The 27421-nt window shown below is 37.5% G+C and overlaps 1 protein-coding gene across 1 annotated transcript; it reads right to left on the bottom strand.

The window, feature by feature from the left end:
• On the bottom strand, window positions 1–27248 carry LOC112541567 (vitellogenin-2-like). The gene is made up of 35 exons (XM_088153380.1): window positions 27209–27248; window positions 26034–26054; window positions 25220–25240; window positions 24577–24597; window positions 23961–24109; window positions 21931–22176; window positions 21141–21302; window positions 20694–20842; window positions 19445–19664; window positions 19180–19334; window positions 18842–19019; window positions 18576–18689; window positions 17707–17910; window positions 17036–17253; window positions 15964–16052; window positions 14566–14684; window positions 14288–14389; window positions 13797–13910; window positions 13578–13709; window positions 11553–11744; window positions 10785–10962; window positions 10557–10690; window positions 9270–10292; window positions 8152–8268; window positions 7381–7488; window positions 6495–6674; window positions 6254–6396; window positions 5127–5265; window positions 4585–4696; window positions 3772–3958; window positions 2821–2912; window positions 2309–2406; window positions 1796–1946; window positions 1267–1428; window positions 1–348 (listed from the first exon to the last, which is right to left on the bottom strand). Exons 1-35 carry the CDS (start codon window positions 27246–27248, stop codon window positions 236–238), a joined length of 5583 nt encoding a protein of 1860 aa, XP_088009506.1. The 3' UTR covers window positions 1–235.
• Between the last annotated feature and the right edge of the window lie 173 nt (window positions 27249–27421).

Below are 27421 nucleotides of genomic sequence, written 5' to 3'. Positions count from 1 at the left end.
TTTATTTTTCTTTTGGAATGCAAGTGTTTATTCGAAAATCATGTTTCATTTAGAGTTGACTTTGTTACTATTGGAATAAGGCTTAGACTTGCTTTAGAAAGAATTGGATTTCTTTAAGAAGGTACAGTAGGGTTCTTAAAATAATTTAATTAACAACTGTGTAGTAGCCTAGAATTGACATATTAGCCCCCACAGCAAACAACAGAACACACATTGACTCTGCTCAGTCAAAGGTTCATGCAGCACATTTTTCTTGTTTGCAAGAGCAGGATGTGTGAGATTCAATGGTGTCTACCAGGTCTTCAGATTTTTCAGCCAGCACTGTCAATTCAGTAGGCAAAGTTGCTCCTGGAGGGAGAGGAAAAGAGTGAAATCATTAAAAGAAGGAAGATGTTGCAAGGCAAAGAACACTTTCTGCAATGAAAGGCCAGAGAAGACTGCCTCATCACCATTAAGGCTCACCCCAGCCTTGGCAAGAATATCTTTCCTCAAGCTGCTATTGTGTTGTAAAACTTGGGGAAAGGGAATTGCTGTTGGGACGGCAGCAGGGAAAGGGGAAGCAGGGAGTTGCTGTTGGGACGGCAGCAGGGAGTGGAAACTGTTTTCCACTCTCACTTTCCATAATCTTGAGGGTGCTCACCTTCCTCACATACACATATTCACTGCATTTATGCAAGCAAATAGTCAAATCTAGTTTGACCTAGTCATACATGCTAAGAGAATGAGTTCAAGTTAAAACACTAGAGCATATCTCCAGTTTAGTCTTCAAGCCTGTTCATGGTAAATAGAAGATATTGCTAAATACTTATTAAATGGGCTATAGGTAATTTTTCAGTGTAGTATGTGTATGTATGTTTAATGATAATAGAAAATAGATGATAGTCAAGCCCACTTTGAACCAATTATTAAGGCAAACTATTAAAAACATCAAGACATTCTTTTCACATTTTTACTGCTGCTGTACAGTTCAGAATACTTTTTTTTTTTTTAAGTCTCTTTTTTCCTGCATAGAAGCAAGTATGGGAACAGAAAAATTCCACTATTGAGGAAACAAAATGTTTGTAGTATTCTGAATGGCCCAATAAAATCAAGCTCTCAGGTGCTTCCCTCTAAAAAAAAAAAAAGACATTTGAAAACCAAGGGATTGCAGAAAATTCCCAGAAAATATTTCTTCAGTGAGTCATCTAGCGTGTCTGCCCCATATTTAAGACCCATATTACAAAATTACAAGAATATTCAAAATAAGTAAATATTACATGAACTTACCAGCTGACACACAATGGAAGCCAGCCAAGATTTGGGTGGTACTAGTGGCTGAGCAGCCTTCAGCACAGCGTGTGACAGGAAGATTGGTAGCGCACTGTGGATTTTCTTGCCTAATTAGGACTGGGTTCTCATGTCTCACTGTTGAGTGTCGCAGTTTACAGGCTACAAGAGAACAACACAGATTTTTTCTAAAGGAAACCAGGAGCTCTACAGCTTCATTTCCCAAAGTAGCATTTATGGAAGCATCATGTTGATGCTTATTAACTTTGCAGGTATGTGATTTCAATTAATTTATTCCAAACAATTTATTCTACAGATATACAACAACCAACTTTGGGGCAATACTAATTCCTAGCAGTCATGGGCTACTCTGAACTAAGATCCCATGACTCTCTGAGCCATTATGGGAAATTAAAGTGATGGTTCAATCCAGTTGCTAACAGTAATGTCAGATGTACTGGTCAGAGCAAGGAAAAATCTGGAGTAGATTGTTGGTGACTATTAAAACAAGCCATCAGAGTCTGCTTACCTCCACCACATTCATCAGGGACCACCCATGACTGAACAAAGCTTGGTTCGTCTTTAGCTAAATGGCCACTTGGTCTCCGAAACTTCCCTGTCTCTGAACCATACCATCCACAGAGACCGCATGAATTTTCTATCAAGGGATTAACTACAAACTTCACAAAAAGAGGAAAAAAGTCATTGGAGTTTTGTTTACAAGCATGAAAAGAAATGTAACATCATAAATACATTCTGATGAAGCAACAAAACAGAGTGTATTTCACCTTCAGTTGTCTCTGCTCATTTTTTCCTCAGAATCTTAATTAATAATTAATTAAATAATCTTGGCTTGGATTCCTCAGGTCAATTTATCTCAGAATCCTTATGCGATTACCTCTAGTGCTGCTCTCCTAAACACATCCAGAACTTAATTAATTGCTAAAGGAGAAAGAATCATTCCCGTATCTTCTTATCATTTAACATTCTGCAACCTTAAGTATTCTGTAATAATGACAGTAATGTCCAATGATAAAAATACCTTGGCAGAATATCCAGTATATATCAGTCGTTCAAGTCCATCTGCGGGCAGGCTAATATCCTCTATATTTAACGTTTTCTTCATTCTAAAAGGCAAACCTGTAAGTTTAAAAAATGAAAGTCAAAATGATGATTCCACCAAGAGGGATAATAGATGGAATTCCCTCAAATAAATTTGTCCAAGGACTAATAATGTTCTTTGTCTCTTCTCCCATCCCCATCTGAATATTTCTGATCATTAAACTACCCCTGTTGGTTTATTCTAATATATTTTAGAGTCAAGAAATATAAACAATTCTATCTTTATATATAGGTAATGCATAATTAACTTTTGAGGGACTACTTCTAAATCCAGGATCAATCAACACTGGTTTTTAAATTGAGTATTTCTCCTCTATTGATGCTGTATCAATATTTTCTATTTCTTTGCAAGGCATTCAGTTTCTCTGATCTTGCAGCAAACTCTTCAGTCGTTGCATTAGTTCATGATTAAGATGTATATTTTTTACGTACCTTTAAGTCTAACAGGGAGTTCTGTATCCTGTATTTTAGTGCCATTTATTTCTGTAATGAGATCACCATTGCGCTGCTTGAGACTTATATGGCTTATAGAAAGAAAGTGTAAAAGAGAGTTAGTCTGCTGGGTTCAAAATTCCTGAGGTTTTTTTTTTTTTGACAATATGTTTAAATTTTTTCCAGTAAATGAGTTAACACTGAGCATTATCTTATTCCCTTATGCAAGTTCATTTTATCTGCCATAAAGGGACATACCATTCAAAATAGCCATTTGAAATAGGTATCTCAGTATCTAAAATCCTGATTGTTGGCTGAAAAATGCTGGGCATTCAGAGGTAACAGAATTCTCATCTATAGCCACAGCACAGAATATCCTCCTTCACGGTACCTGCCAAACTCAAACTTGAACACTCTTAGAAACTAAGAGAAAAATCTGACATGTTTTAATGCAAGAGAGTCCTCTGGTTGTTCTTCTTTTTTTTTTTTTTTACTAATACACAAGCGCTTTCTAATCTATAGCTGCTGTTATTATTTATTTATTTAATGTATTTATTAATCAAATTTGTATGGCCACCCATCTCACAGAAAGCATACAACAGTCCAACAAAAACAACACATATATAGACACTCAGTATAAAAACACTCTTATTATTGTTGTGCTGCCGATGCTTTTATTATCATCATTGCCATATATGATCTATTCTGCTGTCTGATGTTGAGATTTCATTTTTATTACTTTTCTTGTTATCATTTGGGTTATTGTTTTGACTTAGTTATCTTTCGGTTGCTCAGATATTGAATAAACTTGTGGTTGCAAGGTTCTTTTTCAAGAATCTTACACAATATACTGTGTAATAAATTATTCTTTTCTGATCATTTAGAAATTGCATTTTTCTCTCTCATCCTGTATTCAGGCTAGATTACTGAAAATGCATTGGAATTACTTACAGGTCAGATGTACGGATATCTATTTGAAGACTATTATTGTATCTTGATTCATATTTCATCAGCAACATCAGCTTCTTATGACAAGTACAGTCTCCTAACATATTTATGTAACAGTCAGGAGGAAATCCTTTGGTAATGATTTTATTGTTGAAAGTTGTAATTCTTTTACCTTGTACTGTACAAACACCTGATAAAAGCAAGTAAGAATGCAATGAGAGAAGAAATAAGACTCTAATATTTTGACAATTATAGAAGCAACTAATAAACTGCATTTCAAAATGTTGAGAAAATAACTTTGTGATCACAGAGACCTAATGTAGGAATTTTGTAGGCAATTTTTATAAAGAGATTTATTTTCTGTTCGTTTTAATATTTTCTTTGCATTCTCACAGGCCAAGTTAGAGTAAGTGATGAATTTTTAGACAGACTGGGTTTTAAATTGTCTGTGAAATAAGACTTAAAATGATTGCTCCACGTTGGTTATGCAACATTTTGAGGAATACTCTTATATACATATCATACATATACATATTATTTGGGCTGAGAAAAAAAAATAAAATTAGATCCTACAGTTGCTATTGTTTTCTCTACATATTTAAATGAGTTAAAAGAAAACAAATTAATTCCATAATATAATATATTTTTAAACAGTTGAGGTAGGGGAGGGTAACCTGTGAACCTTCAAATGGTTTTGAATCCCATCAACTCTGACTACTGGTCATTTGGCTGTGAATCATGGGAACTGATGTTCAACATCGTTGGAAGGACCACAAGTTCCTCCAGAAATTATATGTAGATAACAAAATTGCTAACCATTCAGACTAGCAAGAAGCAATTTTGGAATATCTGAGATTTTTGAAGTTTTGACTTTGGGATCCAAGGGCACTGAAAATGGAAGTATGCAGTTTTCATTGTAGAGGACATCCTGAAAAGAAATATGAAAACAAAAAAATAAGTAGAGCCAATATCTTAGCTATTTTTCTGTGTGTATTTTCAGATAGGCACAAAGATGCTGTTTTTATTTAGTTTACAGATACAATTCAGCAATATGCTAGTCCTAATCAATTTCCTTCTCATGTTGGATTACTGCTTTGCCTTGACTGATTGGTCATCGAGATCTTACTGGCCTTGTCGTACACATAGGAAGAGTTCAGCAGCATTCAAGCATATATGGTGGGCCCAAAAACTGACCCTCAAAATGGTGATAACAACTTTCACCTGCAACTCTTCCTTTTTTTTACATGGCTGTAGAACCTCTGTTTTAGGAACACCACCAAAGCTGATCGGAGTGGACAAGCAAATGTACAAATGATATTTGAACAAAAAATAGTTGTCTAATAAAGCGCATAACTCACATCTGGCAGTTTTATGATCATGATACACTCGCTTGGTTGTTTTAGAGCCACAATCATTGTAACTTCTTGAGAAGGGTTCTTTTGCACTTTGTGAGAGAAGCCTGCTATGTGGGCAAGTCCAGGGAACAGTGCAACATACCTTGACAAAGACAGAAAGGTCTGGCTTAACGGAACATAACAGCTTAAAGGGATATAGGAAGGACATTCTGTACCTACTCTAGCAAAACATACTCTAAGAACAAACTTCATAATCCACAATATGCCATGTTTAGTCTATAAAGCAGAAGGATAATGTTTCAAGATTGATTTAGACAAGAGACTAGCAGCTAGGAGCCTGATTTGTATTTGGCACTGACATTTATTATCCCATTGCTTGCATGGGTGATGGGGTGGGTGTAGTAACACACTTATAGGGAATCTTCCAAGAAACTCCAGATTCTTCCCGATTTTATACAGCAGAGAAGCAGTAGATGATATATATAGTTGGAAAACAGCAAATAAAATGGCGAACACTCTTTCCTTCTGTATTTAACCAGCCAAGCTACTTAAAGATAGCTGCCTTAGAAGGAATACTTGGTTGAGGAGCCTATTCATTTCTAGGAAAATCTGTTGATCAGGTGTAAAAAAGCTAGCTCTTTTAGTTACTAGAAATAAATGCATGTGTAGTAGGCTAACTGCCAATAGTATATAATCCTGATGGGCCCCCACCAACTCTAGTTGTTGATCTTATCAGGAAAAAAAATAGCTAGCAGCTTTTTGAAGGCTATTCTCCTTGAAAAATGATGTACTGTAAGTGCAATTTTTTTCACATATCAATTTTTAATATTGCCCAGACTTTGACAATAGTCACTAGCTTGTAACATAGTTTAGATTAAAACAAAGCCACCTCTTTTTGGTCATTAGTGTGAGAGGGTCAGGCTTGGTAAAGTGCACATATATACCTTAGCTGCTGTGGCATACAGATTAGATCAATGTTTCTCAACCTTAGCTACTTTAAGATGTCAGGACTTCAACTCCCAGAATTCCCCAGCCAGCATGCTGGCTGGGGGATTCTGGGAGTTGAAATCCATCGTAAAGTTGCTAAGGTTGAGAAACACTGGATTAGATAAACAGAAACATTTACTTACTTTTCTAGAGCATAAGCCACTATTTCAGGAGCATTAGGATACCTAATCCTCCACCGAAGAGCTGGCTTTTCAGCAAACCAACCAGTCTCTAATTCTGCTGAGACACTATAGTCTTTGCAATCCCAACCAGCTCTCAGGGATGACTAAGGAGGAAAGAAATATATCAGATGTAATTTTGTTAAAATGCATCACCAATATTTGGATTGCTTGTTTGGAACCAGTAAGTTTTGAAAAGGCTCACCTTTATTTTATGAGGGTCAGTCGCCACATATTCAAAGCACATCACTGGCTTGCTTGGCCGGGTGATGTTTTTCACTGTCATTTTTACTGCAGAGAAACCCGCATACACTACAGCATCGAGTCCATCTTGCTTCTTATCATAACGGATGATGCGGAGACGAGCAGACAGAACTTGTTCCAACTTTAGAGCAAAAAACCCAAAAATGCAAAGGAAGAAATTTATTTAATTGCTCATCTGGGATTAGAAGCTATGCAAGTATATTGTTTTAAAATGAATAAAATAATTACCAGTAACTCCCAAACATATTATTAAAGAGGGTCATCAGTTAATGCTTGACTTACATAGGCCATTCTAGCTTTTGGGTGACTTCTGATACCTAAGTAGCACACCTGAAAGTTTCTCAGGTATTGATCTATTTAATTATAGCCAGATGTACTTGAACTCCAGAGCCTGTCAGACCAGATCAGCCTGACCAATGATCATGTTTGACAGCAGCTGTAGTCCAAAAACAATTGCAGGACTCTAGGTTACCACACTTGCTTTCAAAGAATAATGAGATTTGTTTGTTAGGCTTTGGAGGGTCTCTCTTTAAAGTTGATCCTATGCTACTTGCTTTTTTATTGAAGATAATAATTGCCTGTGTGTATGATCATTTTTGCATAATATTAGGATCTTAGCTATTTTCACGGAGTACATGATAATTCAGTTGGATTAAAAACAAGTAGCATACTAAATCTAAAATAATATATAAATACACAATGGCAAAAATAAGACATAAACTACTTAAATCTCATTACTGCCTTTTCCTGTTTGTTATACTTAAGCCAGATAGGTAAATTTCCTTCAGAATTGGTGTTTGCCCATAGAAAGGTATATTGATACTGACGGAAGAGTCTTTTATGTCTTCTTCGCTGCTGGAGTCCAAGGAACCTTTCTTTTTGTGTTCCCGCTTAGAGTCTGAATCATAAGGGAAATCAGATTGCTCTTTTCCTGGCTGCAAGAATCAAAAATGTTAAAAATCAAATGTCAGATTAAGCAATGCCAAAGGCTGCCTGTGTAGCCATGAACTGGGCAGTTTTCCTAGAGCAATTGAAGAAAGTCTCTCAATTAGTACAACCTTCCCTAACCTAGTGCCATCCAAAGATGCAGAATACAAATTTGTGAAGGAGTAGCTAGTTTGCCATGCTGGCAGGGAATTCTGGAATTTGTAGTTTCAATATCTCCAAAAGGTACCAGGCTGCAAACCATTCTTCTGCCTCAGATTAGAAAAGAAACTTACAATTACTTCACCGCTGAAAAGGTGGTGTGCTGATAGCTGGTTTTATTTATATAGGGTTTGCTTTTTTTCTTTTTTTGAAAAAGGAAAATCATAATAAGTCAATACTTTACATCAGTGTTTCTCAACCTTGGCCACTTTAAGGTGTGTGGACTTCAACTCCCAGAATTCCCCAGCCAACCTTAAAGTGGCCAAGGTTGAGAAACACTGCTTTAAACCAATGGGGCAGAATATTTATTTATGATGAAATATTTATGATGAAATTATCTATTTTTTCAATAATAAATAGTAAAAGATATCGTGTGGATAATGGAAAAAAACGGAAACATTTCAAGAATCAGATGACTCTATCTCAGTACATTACATTTTTCTCCAAAATACCGCACTGCTACTAACATTCCATCGGTAGTTTCTGGTTATGTTTAAACTTTCTATGCTTCCAAATCTTACCTTCTTCACAGATCGGAAAGAATATGTATGAATCTCTTTTGGAGCTCCCTTAGAAAAGAAATAAAAAAGAAAGAAGAGCACTCAGAGAAATTTTCATACTGTGGTACATAAACTGTTAATTTTAAAATACTATGAATGGAAATGCTGTTTCTGAAAGTCACATTCCTGAAAATCTTCTCCGAAGGTCAAAATCCATGTCTACTTGGTTGAATGATTGATTAAAGAAAAGTGGCTAGCTGCATTAATGCTGCTTATTTAGGGCTAAAATAATAGTTTGGGGTGCTTCTGAAGTTTCAAATATTGGATAGGACTGCTATTTTTAAATGAATATTCAGTGGTATAACCATCACTATAAGCTTTCCCAAATTACTGATTTCTAGCACTATTATCTCTTACTATGAAATTGTGTCATGGGCACACCCAACAATGAAGGTCACAACGCTACTAAATACTCAGTGCTGATTTCTCATACTCCAGAAAGCAGATCACAGATCAGCATGATGAGAGATGAATGGAAACCACAACCACATCATCACTGTCACTCCCATGCAACTTGGTACCTATTAAGTGTGCATAGTTGTTCCCCATCATTCTGCTTTTGTGGAATTTAGTGCAATCAGATGCAGGCGTGCTGTTTGGTAAAACTGCCTACTCCAATGCTCCACTAACAGCCCAACAGGCAACCAGAAGTTTCATAATTGCCAGGTACTATGATGGAGGTCAACCTTCCTATTTCATACCAAGATTTTTTCTGAAATGCCATGCCTTGTAATGCTGTGCTGCAATATCTGTGGGTGAGTTCCATCCTAGGCATGTATAAGCTAATGTTTAGCTTATGAGAGCTTTCAAACTCCAAGGCTCAAACACCCGGAACTAGCAAGCAAAGTGGCTGGGGAGTTCCCTCATCAGGTCAGCAGATGGACTCTCATAGCTGTTAGCTGACTTGTAATGGGCTCCACCTTAGCTGGAAAGGACACGCCGCTTGAATGAAACTCGTTCTGCCTCCTTGCCCCCACTGGCTCTACTCAAAGCAGTGACATCCTAATTACCTTCTTGGAAACTTCATCACTTTCACTGCTCTCGCTGCATCTGCTCTCGCTGCTGCTGCTGCTGCTCTCGCTGCTGCTGCTGCTGTCGCTGCTGCTGCTGCTGCTGCTGTCGCTGCTGCTGCTGCTGCTGCTGTCGCTGCTGCTGCTGCTGCTGTCGCTGCTGCTGCTGCTGCTGCTGTCGCTGCTGCTGCTGCTATCACTGCTGCTGTCGCTGCTGCTGCTATCACTGCTGCTGCTGCTGCTATCACTGCTGCTATCACTGCTGCTGCTGCTGCTATCACTGCTGCTGCTGCTGTCGCTGCTGCTGCTGCTGTCGCTGCTGCTGCTGCTGTCACTACTGCTGCTGCTGCTGTCGCTGCTGCTGCTATCACTGCTGCTGCTGTCACTGCTGCTGCTATCACTACTGCTGCTGCTGCTACTGCTGCTGTCGCTGCTGCTGCTGCTGCTGTCACTACTGCTGCTGCTGCTATCACTGCTGCTGCTGCTGCTGCTATCACTGCTGCTGCTGCTGCTGCTGTCACTGCTGCTGCTGCTGCTGCGGTCGCTGCTGCTGCGGTCGCTGCTGCTGTCACTGCTGCTGCTGCTGCTCTCTCTGCTGCTTCTTTCTCTGCTGCTGCTCTCTCTGCTGCTGTTCTCGCTGATGCTCTCGCTGATGCTCTTGCTGCTGCTGCTGCTGCTGCTATCACTGCTGTCACTGCTGCTGGAAGAACAATCTCTGGACTGGCGCTGGGAAGAGTCCTTTGTTCCACAATGAAGTGACCCTTTGCCCCTGCTGCTCCTGCTGCTGCTACTCTCACTGCTGCTCTCATTGCTGCTGCTTCTGCTTTGGCTGCTATCCTCACTGTTGCTGTCCTTGCCGGTGGTGGAGCTGCTGCTGCTGCTGCTGCTGGTGGTATCACCTTTCTTTTGGTCTTGTCCCTTTTTCACCGGAGGAGCAGCAGTGGAAGACTCAGAGGAAGAGCTGGTCTCCCGATCTGGGCGTTTGGTATCCTGGAATGGTTTCTTCTGATATTTGGTATCAGCCTGCAGCACAGTTGAGAGCCAAAACACCACTTCTCTTAAGCTGTTCTTAAACAGACAGTTTATCTCATTAAACAATGTTTCTGCTTTGTAACATTTTGCCATGTAATTGCTATGCCATTAATACAGAGAAGGTGGAGTTGGACAAAATAAGAATATCCACTTACCCCATAAGAAAACTGACCTCTGGCATATGGCATCTCTTGTTTTGTACCTAGCTAACTTAGACTTTATAAAATGTGACTGTCCTCCATGTAATATACATACCACCTTTTCTTTTACTGTCACTTCTTCTTCTTCTTCCACTTCTTCTTCTTCTTCTTCTAGTACCGCTTCTCTTCTCATCCTAATTTTTCCAGGGCCTAGTTGGACATCTAGCTGGATCTTCTCCATAGGAACACCTTCAAGGATTATAATGCAGGCATATCTTTTAGAAAGTGATCACCATGAGCACTTCTCAGTATACAAGCTGAACATTTCACTACACAATAATACCTGGTTTGACCGAAAACTTCATTTCATGTTCTGAGCATAACACATGCAGTATTGTATTCTCAGTAGAAAGATATCCTGTTTTCTTGGTGGTTTGCGAGCACAGATCTATTGGGACCAAACCTAAAGGCAAACATCTGTCCAAAGGCTCCTGAGGTCTGTGGCCACCTTTAGCTTGTTGCTGAAGTGAAGATAGACATGTCAGAATTCAGCAATAATAACCTAATAGTACACATATGTGCAACAAATGGAATGAAATTTGTGTGATAAAGGAAATCCTAAGTCTCACAGGCAGTTGTAGAAAATTGATAGGTATTATGGGTAGCATGAGAGAAACCAAAGAATGGGAGCTCTGTACCACTGTTGCTATCAAGCTAACAGAAGTTTGGGATAGAAAAAAATGCCAATACTACTTCTATAAGCAACCAGATGTATAAAGGATGAATTTAGCATATTTTAATTGGTTTCTTTTTCAAAGTTTATAGTTTTGCATGCACACTATTTTGTGTGTGTGTGTGTGTGTGTGTGTGTGTGTATGAATATGAAAATGTCGGAAGTTTGGCAAATGTCCTCATTCACAGGTAATAAAGCATGTATTTGAACAAGTAGAAGCTAAAATCCTAGATATAAACAAAAATATATTAAGATTTCTAAATAATACTATAAAAATAAAAGTAGCCATTTCTTTAATAAGATATATCAGTCAGATTAATTGCACAGTAGACCAACAAATATCAGTCTTGACCACACATAGACAAAAGCAATATTTACTTTGATGTTGCCTTTCTCTGTGTCAAACCCTTCATCCAAGTCGTCGACATCAAATCCCTCTGGAAGAATTGGAGCCTTTTTCTCAAAACGTGGGTACCTTACTACAACATGTGCCTCATGTCTAGGTAGAGATGCAGTGAAAAGAAGTAGAAACCATTCTATTATACGCCACATTAAGTTAATATACTGTAACTGGAAGTGAACATGAACACAACTAAATGTTAAAGCGTCCTGAGAATGAAGAAAATGAAAGATGGGCCCAGGAATAGAGGGAAGGAAGGAGGAAAAGCGCAGTAGTACGTTTCATGGTACTAGGCCAGATGGTTAATGGCCTGAGTCAAAGCCAGGAAACTTCATATGTTCATAATATCACACCAGAACCCACCAGAAAGAATGTTGGTACAAAGTAAAAGGTTTGAAGAACTCAGTGAAAGAGTAGGTAGCTAGCCATAATTCTTGCCAATACGTAAGCTATGACTGAGTTATATGCATAATGTTTATACATAAGAAAGAAACCTGACATAACGCAACAGGTAGCATGACAAAAAAGATTGTAAAATAGCCTCTCTTACCTTGCGGTTATTGCCTCAAACTTCTCACGAAGACCACCAACTTCTGCTTTTAATCTTTTTTGTGGCATGTCCAGCGAAACATTCAGTCTGAATTCACCTTCTGAACGGATCCTGCCATTAATTTCCACCTTACTCTCCATAAAGTCTGTGTGAATTCCCCAGGATAACATTCCCTGACCATGGGTGCTAAAAGAAGAAGACAGATAGTAGGCTATGGTTTCAGATTATCATAACAGAGGAAATTCTAATGTCAAGCAGAGTGAGGACATCTCCTCAGAACAAGTGGGTTTTAGTATCAGGAAAGGGTGGCACAGGTTTAGTTATTTAAAGCTTTTGTGAGATTTTCAGTTCCAGATGCCAAAGTAGATTGGCCAACCATGACTATTGTACATTGACTGTGGTTTGTCTATATGTGAGTGATGGCGGGGGGGAGATCATTCTGCTGCAGACATAAAACTGTTTGAGACACTTTGATAACAATTGTTTTTTCCAATTCAAAATTTTGTTTTCACAATGAAGCTATTCACTGTATCAATTACATAACAGGGAGGGAGGGAGGCAGGGAGGAAAATGGGCTGAGCTAGTTAGCTATCAGTATAAAATCTTTAAATGGTATTTTCAGTATATATACTCTCTCTCAGCCCAAATCACCTCACAGGATTGTTGTTGTGGGGAAAATAGGAGGAGGAAGGTTATTTATAAAAAATAATAAAGTTATATATAAAAAATAATAAAGATGGGATAAAAAAATCTAAAAAAAAAGGAAGGAAGGAAATATTATTTTGCTTACTCAATGTTGCTGTCAAGCAGTGCTTGCAATTTGGCTGCACTGAGATCTTCTTGAGATAGTTCTAATTTTGCTACAAGAAACAAACATTATTTTAAAATGATTCAAAAGTAGGCCTAATATCTAACAAAAAGATCAGAGACCTCTTAGTACTAACAATTTTTTTAAAAAAAATGTTTCTATTTTTTCCCTCTTTAATATAATTGACTATGTGGGAGGGAAAAGTCAAAAAAAGAAGTGGGAAAACATACAGGTGGAAGACGACATTGCCTATACTTCTGTAAAATTTTGTGAACAAGAAAGCAAGAATATGGAGAGACTACATGATAAAACCTTACTTTGGAAACATGTAAGGTAGTGGACTAATACATTTTGTGTCATAGAGGAAGAAATCTGAATTGTTCCTGTCTTAAAAAAATAATCTAGCTACATATTAAGCAATATGATTTTATCAGGTTATGAATTACATGTGTTTATCGGAATCATACAGAAGTCTCACTTGCTTCAGACTGGTTGGCTGACCTGCATTGCTGATAGTTTTCAGGTGTGTTACTTTCTGCCATTTCCCCCACCATATATTATTTACCCACCCTATTATGAATTGCAGTGATTCCCATCCTTACCCTTCCATGAGCCATGTACTCCCAAGAAAGCATTAGCATTTACTTCAAATGGCAAACCAACAGCTGTAGGATGAATTTGCCCAACATCTACAATAAAGTAATTGTCCAGCTCAGTGATTAAGGATTCTAGCAATTTCGTCATTGCTGTGATCACAGCTGTTGCAAACCTCTGCACCTAAAATAGGGCCAAGAGACAACAGGCTTTAAGCTGACTGAGATAACACTACGGATTAGATGGTGAAAACATATCAGACATCTTTACCTCCTGAGCTGGCTTTATTTCTCGAAAGTAGAAATATAAAATGTCTTTTCCTAGAATTTTGAGTGAGGTACTAAAGGAGAGTTTTCTGTCAGGTAGTTCTTGGAATCCTGGCAGCTGAAAGTCAAACCAATGAGAGCAACTTAGTACTGGGTCAGTTCAGGTAAGATGACAAGTAAATAAACAGCAGTCGACTATGTAAGGCTCTGGCCTTACTTACATCCCCCCTTCAAACATTTTCATTTTACAGAAAGCCATTTCCATTTCTGGTGTGCAATGATTCTACAATACCCCAAGACCAGTTTAATTTATTTAAACTCTACCCCATAAATAAGATGATTGGATGATTTACACTACTTTAAATTACAGTGTCAATCTGGGGAGAATTTTGCTACCAAATTCAAGCTTTTGGCAGGGCAGCCAACCTTATAAATCCCTTGGAATAATCTTATCCAACATTTCCTCTAACATTTACACTCAAAGGAATATACTACCTTGGCTACAGTATCTTTGATCTTTTGATGGTTAGGGTATTGGTCAGACTGGCTAAGTGATTCCCCAAACAATTGATGTACACCCTCAACTTGCACTGCAATCTGAAAGAAAGAAAGAAAGAAAGAAAGAAAGAAAGAAAGAAAGAAAGAAAGAAAGAAAGAAAGAAAGAAAGAAAGAAAGAATCCATTAAAATATATCATGTATGAAGCAACATGGTAAAGTGACACCAACATCTTAAAGGCTTTTTATAAATGAACTTTTAAAAAGTAATAGATACCTCTATTGGGTTATAAGTGGAACCAAAAATGGTTACATCTGAACTAAGGATGATATTTGGATTATATATATTGTCACCAATCATGAAAAGTTTCAAGAGAACTCCATTGTTTACAAAAGCTGTAATAGAAAAACAACAATAACACAAAATACATTATAGCACTATTCGTTTTTTGAAGCTGAAATAGATGCTTTTGCTATTTTTCTTGAAAAACATTCTCATAGATTTGTGAGTAACGTATATTCTTTATTAATTTCAGTGATATATATATTCTTGCTGACAGAAATACATATATTGCTGACAATTAAAGTGCTCATGCATTCATGCATGATTGCTCCCTTATCAAGTCTATCTTTGCATCTGTATTTCATGACCCAAAAGGAGCTGGGGAAAGGTTTTGAAATTTTACCTTGCTTGGTCAACTGGGTAGGCTTAGTCACAATTGAACTGCACAACCAAGAATGCTAATTGCTATTGAGGAGCCTAAGCTTACATACCTGCCTTAAGCACTAGGATTCTGAGAAGTTGTGTTGATGCAAGCTTTTGTGTGTGCCACACTATGCATGTATTTAGATCTACAGTAGTTTGCTTGACTGACAAACGGAGCATTTGATGGGGTTCATTATATGAACTGCATTGCAAAGTAAAGTTTGGAATATGACTACCAGATCAGGGCTACAAATATTCAGACAACTACTATACAGCAGGAAAGAGTGAGTGTTTTCTATATCTTCCTACTGCTGTCCCACAGTCCTGATCTTTATAGTCCAGTTCTAGCAGCTGTAGTTCTGAGTAAAAAGAGGTTGTAAAAGAAAAATTGAGAGCCATTTTTAAGTGACTCAGAGCAAAGGAATCAAGTCTTTGCTCATCTGTTATATCATTTCTACACAGCCTGTAACTTCATGCTGAATGTTTGATATGAAATAAACCAGGGTTTAATCAAAGAAGATACTTGAAACATGGAACCCATTTTCCAGACATCACAAGATTAGTGCACTGGAAAATTAAGAAGGCGGGGAGGAGATGCATTTTCAAAAAAAAAAACCTCAGGCATTGTAAACTGAGGAAATGTTCTCCTTAATTTTTCAAGTTATTACAATGTAAATCATTGTAAAAGTCCAATTCAATGATTTGGACTGATTCTACATAAATGGATCAGTTTATACCTAAATAACCCCTTTATCCTTCTGAGTTCATAAAATGCAAGACCATAGGACGCAGTACAGAATTTAAAAATCAGAACTACTGCGTAGGAAACTAATTGAACATAATAAGGCAATTCCTTTTCACTTGGAACATAATGTAATACTTGAGCAAAGGAGCAGATGAACCTACCCCAAATATTGTGACTCATCCCATAAAGAGGAATGGGGAAATAAATAATTAATAGCTACTCACGGTTGAAATGCCAAGCCTTGTTGTAACTGGGGGTTAGTTTGTCAAGTCTGGGGTTCAGAAGTGTAAGGGCCATAGTGCAGTAAGAAGCCCTAAATGAAAAAAGAGGGCACTGTTGATACTAGGTTCTACTAAACAGAGACAACTCTACACACTGAGGAGTTCTACTCTATAGAACTCATCCCTCATCCCAACCCCGCTGAGAAATTGTGTACGATTACAATTTAATAGTCTCACAGCCTTCTAAAATCTTAACGAACTTCCCAGGCCTTGAGTGATGGGAACAACAACCCACCAAGGCTTTTTCTCTAATCAACTGGAATAAAGATTTGGGATTGCTTTTGTTGTTGCAGACTCCCTTTACTCCTTGAGTGACCTGATGGAAATATGTGGGCAGGTACATTTCTTCTTCTGTCTTCTTCAGGACACAAAGTGGAGTCATGGCATTACTGAAACTGTAAGTGGAATAAATCAGTCTATCAAGCCCTGTCTCTGAACTACCATACATAAGAAAGTAGAAGTGTTCAAGAAAGTACCCTCAAATCTGAAGGAGTGCCTGTACCTATCTCAGTCCTTGTCAAAGGAGTGTCCAGAGGGAGGGGCCAAAAAAGTCAAAATGGCCACCATGCCACTGAAGCCCCGCTCCTTTTTTACATGCATTGTGACGCACATCAAAACGGTCTAGGACTTCGATGGCCTGATTGTATCCATCATCCTGACTTTTTTGATCCCCTCCCTGAGGACACCCCTGGTCTGTCATTTTAAAAAATACTGTATATTGTATATTCTGTTTTATTATATGATAACACAATAAACAAACATCCTAAAGAAATAAAAACATAATGTACATTTAAACATTCTAGAAGAAATAAAAAAGAAAGGATAGGTTCTATTCAAAGCCTGAGATGAAATGCCCTTTATCCATGTTTACTCTTCCCTGTGTCAGAAATAAATCTTTGGCCTTTGCTGAATTGAAACTGTGATTGCTGCTAAAAATTAAGTTGTCCAATAAGCTATTATAAGAAAAGCATCAGGTCTATGGCATAACAGATAGTCTGAATGTCTCTCTACTTACAGGCGGTAGTATATGGGGTGCCTGGAATTTGTTATGCTCGTCATGTGAGAGTACACAAAACTGACAACCTGAAGATTGTCTTCATGCAGCATTGCACTGGCCATGGCTGTTACTATGAGTAGAGGAGGGTTATTGTCTAAGAGGCCAATGCTAGCCATTATTCGGACTGCTGCAGAACGTGAAGTATCCATAAAGATCTGAAGAAGAAAGCCTTGAACCTGGAGGAAGGGAAACAATGTCAAGGTTATAAAACAAATGGATTTGGAGCTCAGCTAATAAACCTGAAAACAATTGGTGGAAATATTTCTAATGATTTTTGTAAGGATTTGCTTTCTGTGACTTATAGGATGGCCAAATAACTCAGAATATGGCTCCTAAGATTTTCTTGTGGCTGGGCCTTTCAGTGGGGTATTTCTTTGTGGCCTGCTTTCTTTGGCAAACAATGACTAGCTGCTTTTTCTTTCTTTCTATGTATCGACTCCATTTAAGCCACAGCCTGTTCCGGGAATTGCTGTAAATATTATTCTGCAATATGATTTCAGAGATAACTAGACAGAAGCTCAAACATTCAGCTGGGCTACAAAGTTTTGCGGTTACTTGAAAGCAAATCAGGACCATTTCACATGGTTTTTACCTACTCTAAAGAAAGAATGGTCTTTTCTGCCACTTACCTTTGTAAGATCCTGCTTGCCGATTTGCACCAGGGTCTGAATTGCAATGATCTGGACGTATTCAGAATATTTAGCAGACTCACACAGGAGTTTCACTTGTTTCAGGCTGGCTAACTGACCTGCATTGCCAATAGCTTTCATAGCTAATACCATTTTGTTTTCATCTTTTTCCCGAACTGCCTCAGCTTGAAGGTTGTGGAGAGGCTACAAAGAAAAAAGAAATACATATATGTGTGTGTGTTTGTGTCTGTGTCTGTGCGTGCACATGCACACAGGCATGTATTTTCACATCTACATCCAGATAGTTTGTATTGCTATCTGCCCAAAGTGTAGGTGTACTGTGAGAACATGGGAATGGGTATGCAAGTAATATTGCTGGTCTCAGAAAAGGAAAATTCTGTTAGTGTGCACTGAGTATGGAAACATTAGGATTGTGGGACCATTGGGAAGGACTCACAGCAATCACTGCTCTCATACTATACAAAAAGAAACACTCCAAAAAAAATTTTTTTTTTAATTAATTGAAAAACCAGCCCAAGGTCCTATATGTTTCAATTAGACAATCGCTCCTCTACTCCACGGATACTTTACCAGGTTGCATCTTTGCCTGGAAACCAGTTCAATCCTTATGTGAAACAGATGGTTTTCTTCACATTATCATACTACTGAAAAGGATGTTGGGCCATGATGAAATATTTAAAATTAATAATGTAATATCTGTGGCTCAGGGTTGTTTGCTGTAACTTAATGAACATGTTTTCCTATGCTCATCTTGGACAAATATTGATTTGATCTGAATATATTTTCCAGCATCTCTGGAAAGTCCTATTATTTTGTTTCAATATGTATATTTTAAATTAACCACATACCTCAAGCAATTTAGGGTGACAAGTCCGAGAAGCAGAACATTGCTTGAACACCATATTTGCATATGCCAGGTAAGTCATCTTTCCTAAGATGTCAGTGGTTTTGGAAATTATGTCCTGTTGGGAAGAAAACAAAAGTGTTCTTAGAATTTAGGAAAACATTCTCAGTCTATGGTCAAATAGCATCCTATATATTTGCATTCTGCAGATTTTTTTTAAAAAATCATACTTTTCCACTCCCATACAATAATGATGTAATATGTACTCACTCCTGCCACTTTAGCTGTTTCTTCTACTTTAGTAGTATCAGGGTTGGCAAAATGGAAGGTTAGGGGGACAATGAAAAACATTTCTGTGTGGTGCAGATCTCCATTGGCTACTTTGTCCCTGATGAACCTCAGTCCAATCAAATTACCCGCATGGCTGCATGAAATCAGTAGGGCTTTTCTGCAATGAGTAGAGGAACACATTCTTAAAAACGTCCTGAATTCTCCACTAATGAAGAAATCCTTTCTGGCTGATTTATCATGAATCTTTGGAAGAAGAACATTTGGGATTTCAGGAGATTAAAGTAAAAGTTAATGTGCAGTATACTCAGCCAACATACCTAGCAGGAGGAATTTTGGAAAACTTATTGTAGAGAGTGTTCAGATCGTTATATGACAAGCGTTGTATGCTCCTCTTCAATATTAGAAATTTGAAGGCAACCTCTTCATAGCGCAACTGTTGCCAGCGCACCGATTCTTGCAAGAGTTCATCAGCCTGTCCAATGAAAAATCAAGAACTAGGATGTAATCACTACAACCACCAAGATCATGCTGCTGTCCGATTGGTTTTGCAAAGGTTAAATCATTCACTATTTCAAACACTACCTGTTGTACAAGATCTCTGTTGGGAACGTCCAACACTGGCAAAGGCAGGTATTTGGGAATGTCAAAATGAATGCTTATCGTTTCAAGCTCTCCTTGTTGCTGCTGCTGCTGCTGCTGCTGCTGCTGCTGTTGCTGCTGCTGTTGCTGTTGCTGTTGCTGTTGCTGCTGCTGCTGTGCTTGGCCTTGGTCAGTTTTCACATCTATCAAGGTCATGAACTGCCTGGAAGAAAAGGAAAAACACACACGTATATAACTAAATCATAATCATTGAGGAGTCACTCATTTGAACCACTTCAGGATTGGCTCCAGAAAGTCAGAAGAAGGCAACTGAAGATAAGAGATGAGACCACCAAAGCCAAGAGAAATGCAGTGCTGTTCAAAGACTTGGACTTGTCCTCTCATTGGATACAGGTAATATAGTTGAGCTATTTCTGTTTGCAATTTTCTAGAGGTTGTTAATTTAAATTCCCAACATTGTATCATTTGTCCCTAGATGTAAGTTTAGTGCATAATTCCACAGGGAATTATGGCTGTATGTGAGATTATTTCTACAAATCAGATCAATTTTTCAATTAGATTTAGATTTTTAAAAATTTTTTATCCCACCTTTATTATTTTTATAAATAACTCAAGATGGTGAACATATTTAATATTCCTTCTTCCTCCTATTTTCCTGACAACAACAACCCTGTGAGGTGGGTTGGGCTGAGAAAGAATGACTGGCCCAAAGTCACTCAGCCAGCTTTCATGCCTAAGGCAGGATTAGAACTCAGTCTCCTGGGTTCTAGCCTAGTGCCTTAACCACTAGATCAAACTGGCTCTCATATTTCTTTTAATTTCATATCTCATAATCTCATATATATTTTTTTAATTTCCAGGGTAAGTATTATCACACTTAAGATATTTTTGCCAGTCAATTAAACAAATATGTTGGTGTGCTTGAGAGTCTGAATGTTGCCCCTCCTCAGAACTAAGCCCATTAAATAAAGTTCCTGTCGTTTTGTTCTGAAAATAAAAAGGGGTGTCAGTAAAGGTATATTTTACTGGATTGGTTTCCGTTTCCAAAGCAGCCCTGGATCTGCTGGTAGATTACTGGGTACTCAGTGCAGACCACAGAAACACAGATCTACTGAAGTTATGTTCTAACGTTGCCATGGCTTAGAAATGCCTTTCAATGCATGTGGAAGGCAGACTAAAAGGCAAAGAAGACCAAACATAGTGCAAAATGTTTTTTGATGTTGCTACTTACTGAGCTTTCATGTATCCAGCACCCTCATCTCCATTTATCAGAGGAAACTGGTATAATTGTTCAGACATGACTTGAGTGATCTGGTCACCAGCACTGTCACGTTTCACTTTGATGACAGAGGTAGACATGCCTTGAACCAATCTCTCCCTCTAAATAACAAAAAGAGACATATTTCACAAGGAGAAATACAATTTAATTTTAGAGCCAAATAGTTTGCGGTTTCAAAGCTGTGGCTAGCAGCTCTTTTTTCTTTTCTTTTTTTCATATGTAAGTACTGGAGTCCTGGTCCAAATCAGAACTGTAGCCTGAAAAGTGGAGGACTCAAATCCCCCTGATGTCCCAGTTCAGATCAGGATCTCATATTTGGAGTTTGCAGGGGGAAAACCCTCCATTAAAGCTAAGAGATCTACACCCACTTGTGATAAAATATATTTACAGCACCCTTACTTGGAAGCATTTGGGGCGGACGTGGAGGAAGGACATTCCAGCGTTCAGCATAATTCTTTGTTTGCAGTTGTTCAAGTCCCTGACTTTCTTGCAAATAATGCTGTTGCTCCTTTTCTCCTCATAGATGGCATACCTGGTGCTGCACTCGCCTTCAATTCCATCCTGCCAATGTTGAGAAAGTCAGTTTGTACAAGAACACAGGAACACAAATCCCCAATGAGAGTCAAGAGAAGAGATTTGTAGCAGGTTTAAATAGAATTAGGTGCATTAAGAAATGTCTACCGCTCAGGGGCATCATTTTTTTCTATATCTGTTCTTTTACATTGTGTACATTCACTGATATTTTTCAAAAGCTAGCAGGAAATAGATTTAACAGTTGTTCAGTAACATCCAAAGAAGCCCCTGGACATGGATATCCACACATTTTAGGGAGGATAGCAATTCATACCTAAACAGATTGGTTCAAACTCTGCTACTGAGAAGCCACAGTTACCTTGTTCAGGAGAAAAGGTAAGTGAAGTAGAAAATTAAAAGAGCAGTTTAATATCCTTTGAAATCATATTGTTCATGGAGGCAGGGGATATTTGATTCTCCACATGTTGATGGATTCCAAATGCTGCCAGCTTTGGCCAATACAGCCATGGCTGATGGGAGCTATAGTTCTGCAACATCTGGAGGGCTCCAAGTTTATTTTTAGCTCTAGTGTAAATTGTGAAGAAAGGAGGTATGCTACTACAGTAAAATAAAGTAGAGCCTGAAAAGATGAGTCCAGATGAAGAAAAAGCCTAACCTCCTGTAGCTCATATTCCTTTTGGTTCCTTGGTGACATATTCAACATGGTCAGCATGCCTCTCATAATATTCTTGCAATGCAAAGGTGCATTTTTACTCATGAGGATGGATCCAATTCTCCCATTGTAAGTGAAATGGGCCGTATACTCCTGACAGGCAAGGAACTGTTTAACTTCCTTTGGTGGTTCTGACAAGGAATTTTTTGGGTAGAATCCAACACCTCCTTCCAATTTTAGACGCATAACCTAAGAACAAAATGGAAGGTGGGGGAGTGAGAAAGGAAGCAATTGTTAAGTCTTACGATGCCAGTAGGAGAGATTTAAAATTGTGGAAGGACTCATGCTTTTTCCCATTATGGGATGCGTCTCAAATACAAATAGGAAACAAGTAAAAACGTGCGCTATTTTACTGAGCTGCTATTTCCCCCTCCTTTTTTAAAAAAAGAAGACAATTTCTGCACTAGAAATTCATAGCAACATCCAACAGTATAAAGCCTGTCTGCATTAATGATTAATTGGCATAATGATGTTAATCCTTTATAATAAATTTAATAGATTATAATGCAACTGGACAAAAATGTATAGCTGTATTTCCATTCTTTTCTGTAATTACACATTTTCATATGAATTCACTGATGAAAATCCCCAGGAATTATATGAAAATTTTGCAGTCCTTCCTTCCTTCCTTCCTTCCTTCCTTCCTTCCTTCCTTCCTTCCTTCCTTCCTTCCTTCCTTCCTAATTTTCTTTCTTTCTTTTTTCTTTCTTTCTTTCTTTCTTTCTTTCTTTCTTTCTTTCTTTCTTTCTTTCTTTCTTTCTACAGTGGTACTAAAACTTAGACTAAATTAGTGGTGAATATACTACTAATATGGACTTTCCTTTGATTATAAAGCAGGTATGGGTCTTTTCCCATTTTAGAATAAACAAAGGACCAGTAGAATGAGAAAGAAAAGTGACCTTCCATTAGCTGCTGTGTAGGTAATAGATCCCAGTGAGACCACCTTGTGATGAATAGAAATTAAAATGTTGATTCCATGTCCACATAAGGCATTTTCACTGTTTTCACCACCAGACCCTCTTAACCAATCCACAATTGACCTCATAATTACTGTTCTCACAATGCCATGAAATACTGATGTGCTGACCAGTCCTTCCCCCAGTTGACCAGTAAGGGAGTATAATTGTCCATCAATCAGTATCCCATGCCTGTCATAATTTCACATGATATTTGTTTTTGTAGTGTGGAAAAGAAGATTATCATTCACTCGGAGGAAGAGCTGCAAAGTCACCCATATCCATTTTCAGTGAAAGTGGTGTCAAGTCCCCATGTCACCTCTATTCCAATGGGGAGAAGGGTAGGAGACAAGACAGATAAAAATTCCAGGCAACGGGAAACTGCTTGCCCCGTAGCTTCAACTTTAGCATTGCAAAACTATTTTGCAATATTTTCCACTGCACGAGGACCCCAAGGAATAACACCCCAAGGACTAACATCTGGTTCATCCCAAAGCAGCTAACTGAAACACCTTCAGTAATTACATTTAGTTTGTGGAACATTAATTTTAAATTCTGGTATGCCTCAGTTTTTTAAAATCACACTTGTCCATGTCAGGAGTCCAATGCACTTATGAATCAATAGTATAGGCTTGCTTAATTTTTTTTAACTGAAAACAAATAAAGTATTGAAGCTTAAGATTATCATTTTTTCCTTGGCCTATTGTACAGAAAAGGTTAGGTCTGAGAATGAATGTACCTTACTGTACAGTTATAAACAAGCCCTCTCTCAGTGGTTTCTGTTCTGTCTGCTTGCTGTACAGTTGTCTGCACCTCTCTAACATGAAGCCTACTTTATCCTCTGAGAAGCCAAAACAAAGTTGGTAATCTCTTTGGTATTTGTGATATGAAGCTTAGTTTTTATCCATGTCTGGTCCATATATGTGAGTCTTGAATGAATGTCCAGTATAGTTTCCCTTCAACTGAATGGGCTTGAGGGCCACTGAAAGGGATTTCATCCCTAGTGAGAAGGCTTACCTGAAGCACATGCTCTTGTTGACCTCCTTTAATCAGTACATGAGCTGATATCTTTATAAGAGATTTTCCAAAGTCCTTGCTCTGTACTCCATTTTCTACCATGGCAGTATAATTGTATAGCCATTGTTCTCCATCACGAAATTCTGGCCCTACAAATAGAAACATTTATGATTGTCTTCAATAAATCATTCATACTAGGGCTATAGGCTTTAACTGAGTCAATTCCATAATTATTAAACTAACGTTTTAATGGGACAATTGTAGAGAATATTTTCATTAAAGGCTTACTATTTATATATGTTAGTTTTAAGCCTCTTTATGGCTTGCTGTGACAGTCACAGGAGGAAACAAAAAGAATGTATTCCCTTTGAGTAGGTTGCTGTTACTTTTGTATATCAAATAATAATTTATTTGTATTTTTTAAAAAGAACTCAGAAATATAGATCAATATTATATAGCTTTGACCACTAAACAAGATTTAAACAAAGAACTTCTTTTTTACAGCTCAAGTGTCTTATCCAGCTCAGCCAATGCCCTTTCCTTTACCCAGTGGTTGACAACCCAAATGTCATTTTAATATGCTGACATAAATATAAATATATACTGGCAAACTTACTGATTTCAACATTCTCAGTTCCTGGAGGGAAAAAAATGGATAAAATTATTGAGTACAATAGTAGAGCAAAACAGTAGATTATACATTTTCATATTTAAAATATCCAAATGAGAATTGCAACATTATGTTTTACTATATGATCATCTTCTAACACAGTGCTATTATATGGAACTCAAGTGAAGCAGTAACCTTATTCTTTAGGATGCTCCATTCCATTCTTGTCCTTGTACCATTTTCTTTTCCAGTTAACTATCAATATTTCGTGGTTATTAAAATGTGTTCTTACTGGAGCATTTTAAGGAAAACTAGGTTTCCCCTAAACATACTGACATCTTCTTTTCCATTGCTATATTGCACTTTGTAGGCTTAAGAGCACTTTTGATGATCAAGAATCCTATAAAATAGGTCGATGAGGATATGGCATATGATGAGGATATGGTTGAGGCTGAAAGAGATCCACATGCTGGAGTCTAACAGCAAGACTGAAAGCCAGGATCTCCAGGTTTGCAGATCACAAATTTTTAAACAAATATAACAATGAAACTAATCTCCTACCCTTCATGTTACACATCTATGGCTAATATTACCAGGTCATTACCAGGTCAACAAGTATACTGATGGATTTTCTTGTTATTAGACTTACCAGTTTCAGGATTCTGGGTTTCTGAGGGAGAAAAATAGAATATTATGTGAATATAATAACTGTTCTGAACTATTTTATTGTAAAATATATGCAAGTGGGAATTGCAACATAGTTATACTGGTCTGTTCAAGATTCCAGTGACCTAGGGACCCCTTCTTCCAGAATATCTTTCTTCCCACTGGTTTTCAAGTTTTCTGTCTGAATGTCAAGTTGCCTGAATTTGTCCCATCTTTCCCTCTCCTGCACAGGTTGTGGGGTTTCTTCCCCTTGGGGGGAATGGGTCTCTCTGCAAATCATAGCATTTCTTTGATACCATCCTTATCTTTCTTAATGCCCCATTTAGTCTCTGTTTCTGTTGGATCTCACCCCCTGCCATTACTATTTAAGAGTAAACCATATTCTGGATGCTGTATTCATATTTGTACCAGCAAAACATTTTGAAACTAAAAACTGTTACATTCATTGCCTTATATAAAGACACAATCATTAGAGCTATATGTTATAGCCAAATTCATTACTAAATGAACTAAAGTACTTGAGAACCAGGGAGACCATTTTCAGTTTTCAGGGTTCTCATTTAAGAGTACAGCTAGGTATCTTTTAGTCTCCTTCTGTTTTGATGTGTCATTCTTTCCTTTAAACAGTGAGCTGTTACATACTAAATCATGTGTGTTATCATGCTTCTTTAGGAACCAAACAATTGCTTCTATAAAGCTTTGACTGAAATATGATGGCACTTAAATGAGTTAATTAATAATTTTGCTTTAATGTCATTTCAGCAAGAGATTAGGTTTGTTGTAATTTTTCAGCTTACTTGTTTGGGGCTTCTGGTTCCCTGTTAGAAAGAAAATGAACATGTTATAATGTTAGTTTTAATAGTACAGCTTATGGCTTATATGTAAAATATATCTACAAAAAACCTAAATTTATGCTGGTTAATAACAAAGTGTTATTTATCCCAGCAGAGCTTTCCAAAGCTAAAAGTTTCCACCAAGAATAATAAAAAGTTCAATTTACATCCACTGCCTTTAATAAATACATAATAATTAGACTGGCATGTTTTAATCGATTCATTTGCTAGATAATTAAATTGAAGTTTAAATTGATTAGGAGGACATTTTTAATTTGCAGGACTGCAAGCAAAGAGCATACTTCTGTATGTTTCAGCATCTTTAAATTCTGGTCTAAAAAGATATGGAGCAAAGCCACACCTATTTCCTTTGAAAAATTAGCTGTTTTTCTAATTTTTTATTTTACTTAATCAGCAGGTATTTTATACTTTCTTCAAAACTGCTAAAAGATACATATGAACCGACAATAGAAAGAAATGCAAGTCCTGTCATTATAAATGTATAGAAGTTATTATTATAAATTATGGACCTTTTAAAGCTTTCTTATTTTATATTAAGATGTTAATTGCAGTGTTTTATTCTTTTGTGTTATTTTAATTCTATATCTATACTGCACTTAGTATATAGTATATATAGATTGTATATAAGGCTACAACTACTACTTCAAATTGTTCAAACCATGTAACTTATCTTTTGACTTACTGGTTATTGGTTATATTTATATGCTATTCTTGTTGCTCACGGTGTTAGAGAAATATGTTGCAGAAGGATTATCCCTATATTGCTAATGGGACAGAATAATGGTCCTACTCATTGCAAGATTTAATAGTGGGCCCTAGCAGATTTGCAACTTGTCTACATAGAGCTAGACTGCACCAAACTCAACTAATCAGCACATCACCCCTTTTTCAGTCATGGACAAAATGTTGTTTCAATAAAAATGCTTGGTATGAAATAGAAATAATAGAAGATACACTGATGCCAAACTTACGGGCTGGGAATTTCTCAGCAGCTGAGGAAAGAAATTCAAGAGATTACAATGTGAATGTAGCAACCTTTTAATTTTAAAATATATTTTGGCTAAACTATACAAAATGTTGATACAATGCAGTCATAGTAAAAGGACAAACATACTTACCCACAAGGGCCATTAGAAGAATTAAGGCGATTCCCTTCATGGTGAAGGTGAATGGCAACTCTCACCTTCTTGGGTATTTTATAGGGAGATGGGAAGCATCACGTGATCTGTGTCAACCAGGATTTTGCTGATTGCACATTTTTAAATCAGTTTCAGCAAACTTTTTTTGGCGGTGGGGAGCAACTGAATTGTTCCTACTTTTAATCCCGGAGA

Source organism: Python bivittatus, unplaced genomic scaffold (genome assembly GCF_059951505.1).
Source record: "Python bivittatus isolate LINGU-HERP-01145 unplaced genomic scaffold, Pbiv_v1 ctg000700_np1212, whole genome shotgun sequence".
In the NCBI taxonomy this organism is placed as follows: domain Eukaryota; kingdom Metazoa; phylum Chordata; class Lepidosauria; order Squamata; family Pythonidae; genus Python; species Python bivittatus.
This window is presented reverse-complemented; position numbering and strand designations above follow the sequence as displayed.

Excerpts from the sequence above, each read along its gene's own strand:
- LOC112541567 (XM_088153380.1), bottom strand. The coding sequence starts at position 27,248 with ATGAAGGGAATCGCCTTAATTCTTCTAATGGCCCTTGTGG. Across the intron at positions 18,690-18,841 it reads AAACAGCTAAAGTGGCAGGA|GACATAATTTCCAAAACCAC; the intron begins GTGAGTACATAT and ends TCTTCCCAACAG. Across the intron at positions 7,489-8,151 it reads GGAATGTTAGTAGCAGTGCG|CCAGGAAAAGAGCAATCTGA; the intron begins GTATTTTGGAGA and ends TGATTCTTGCAG.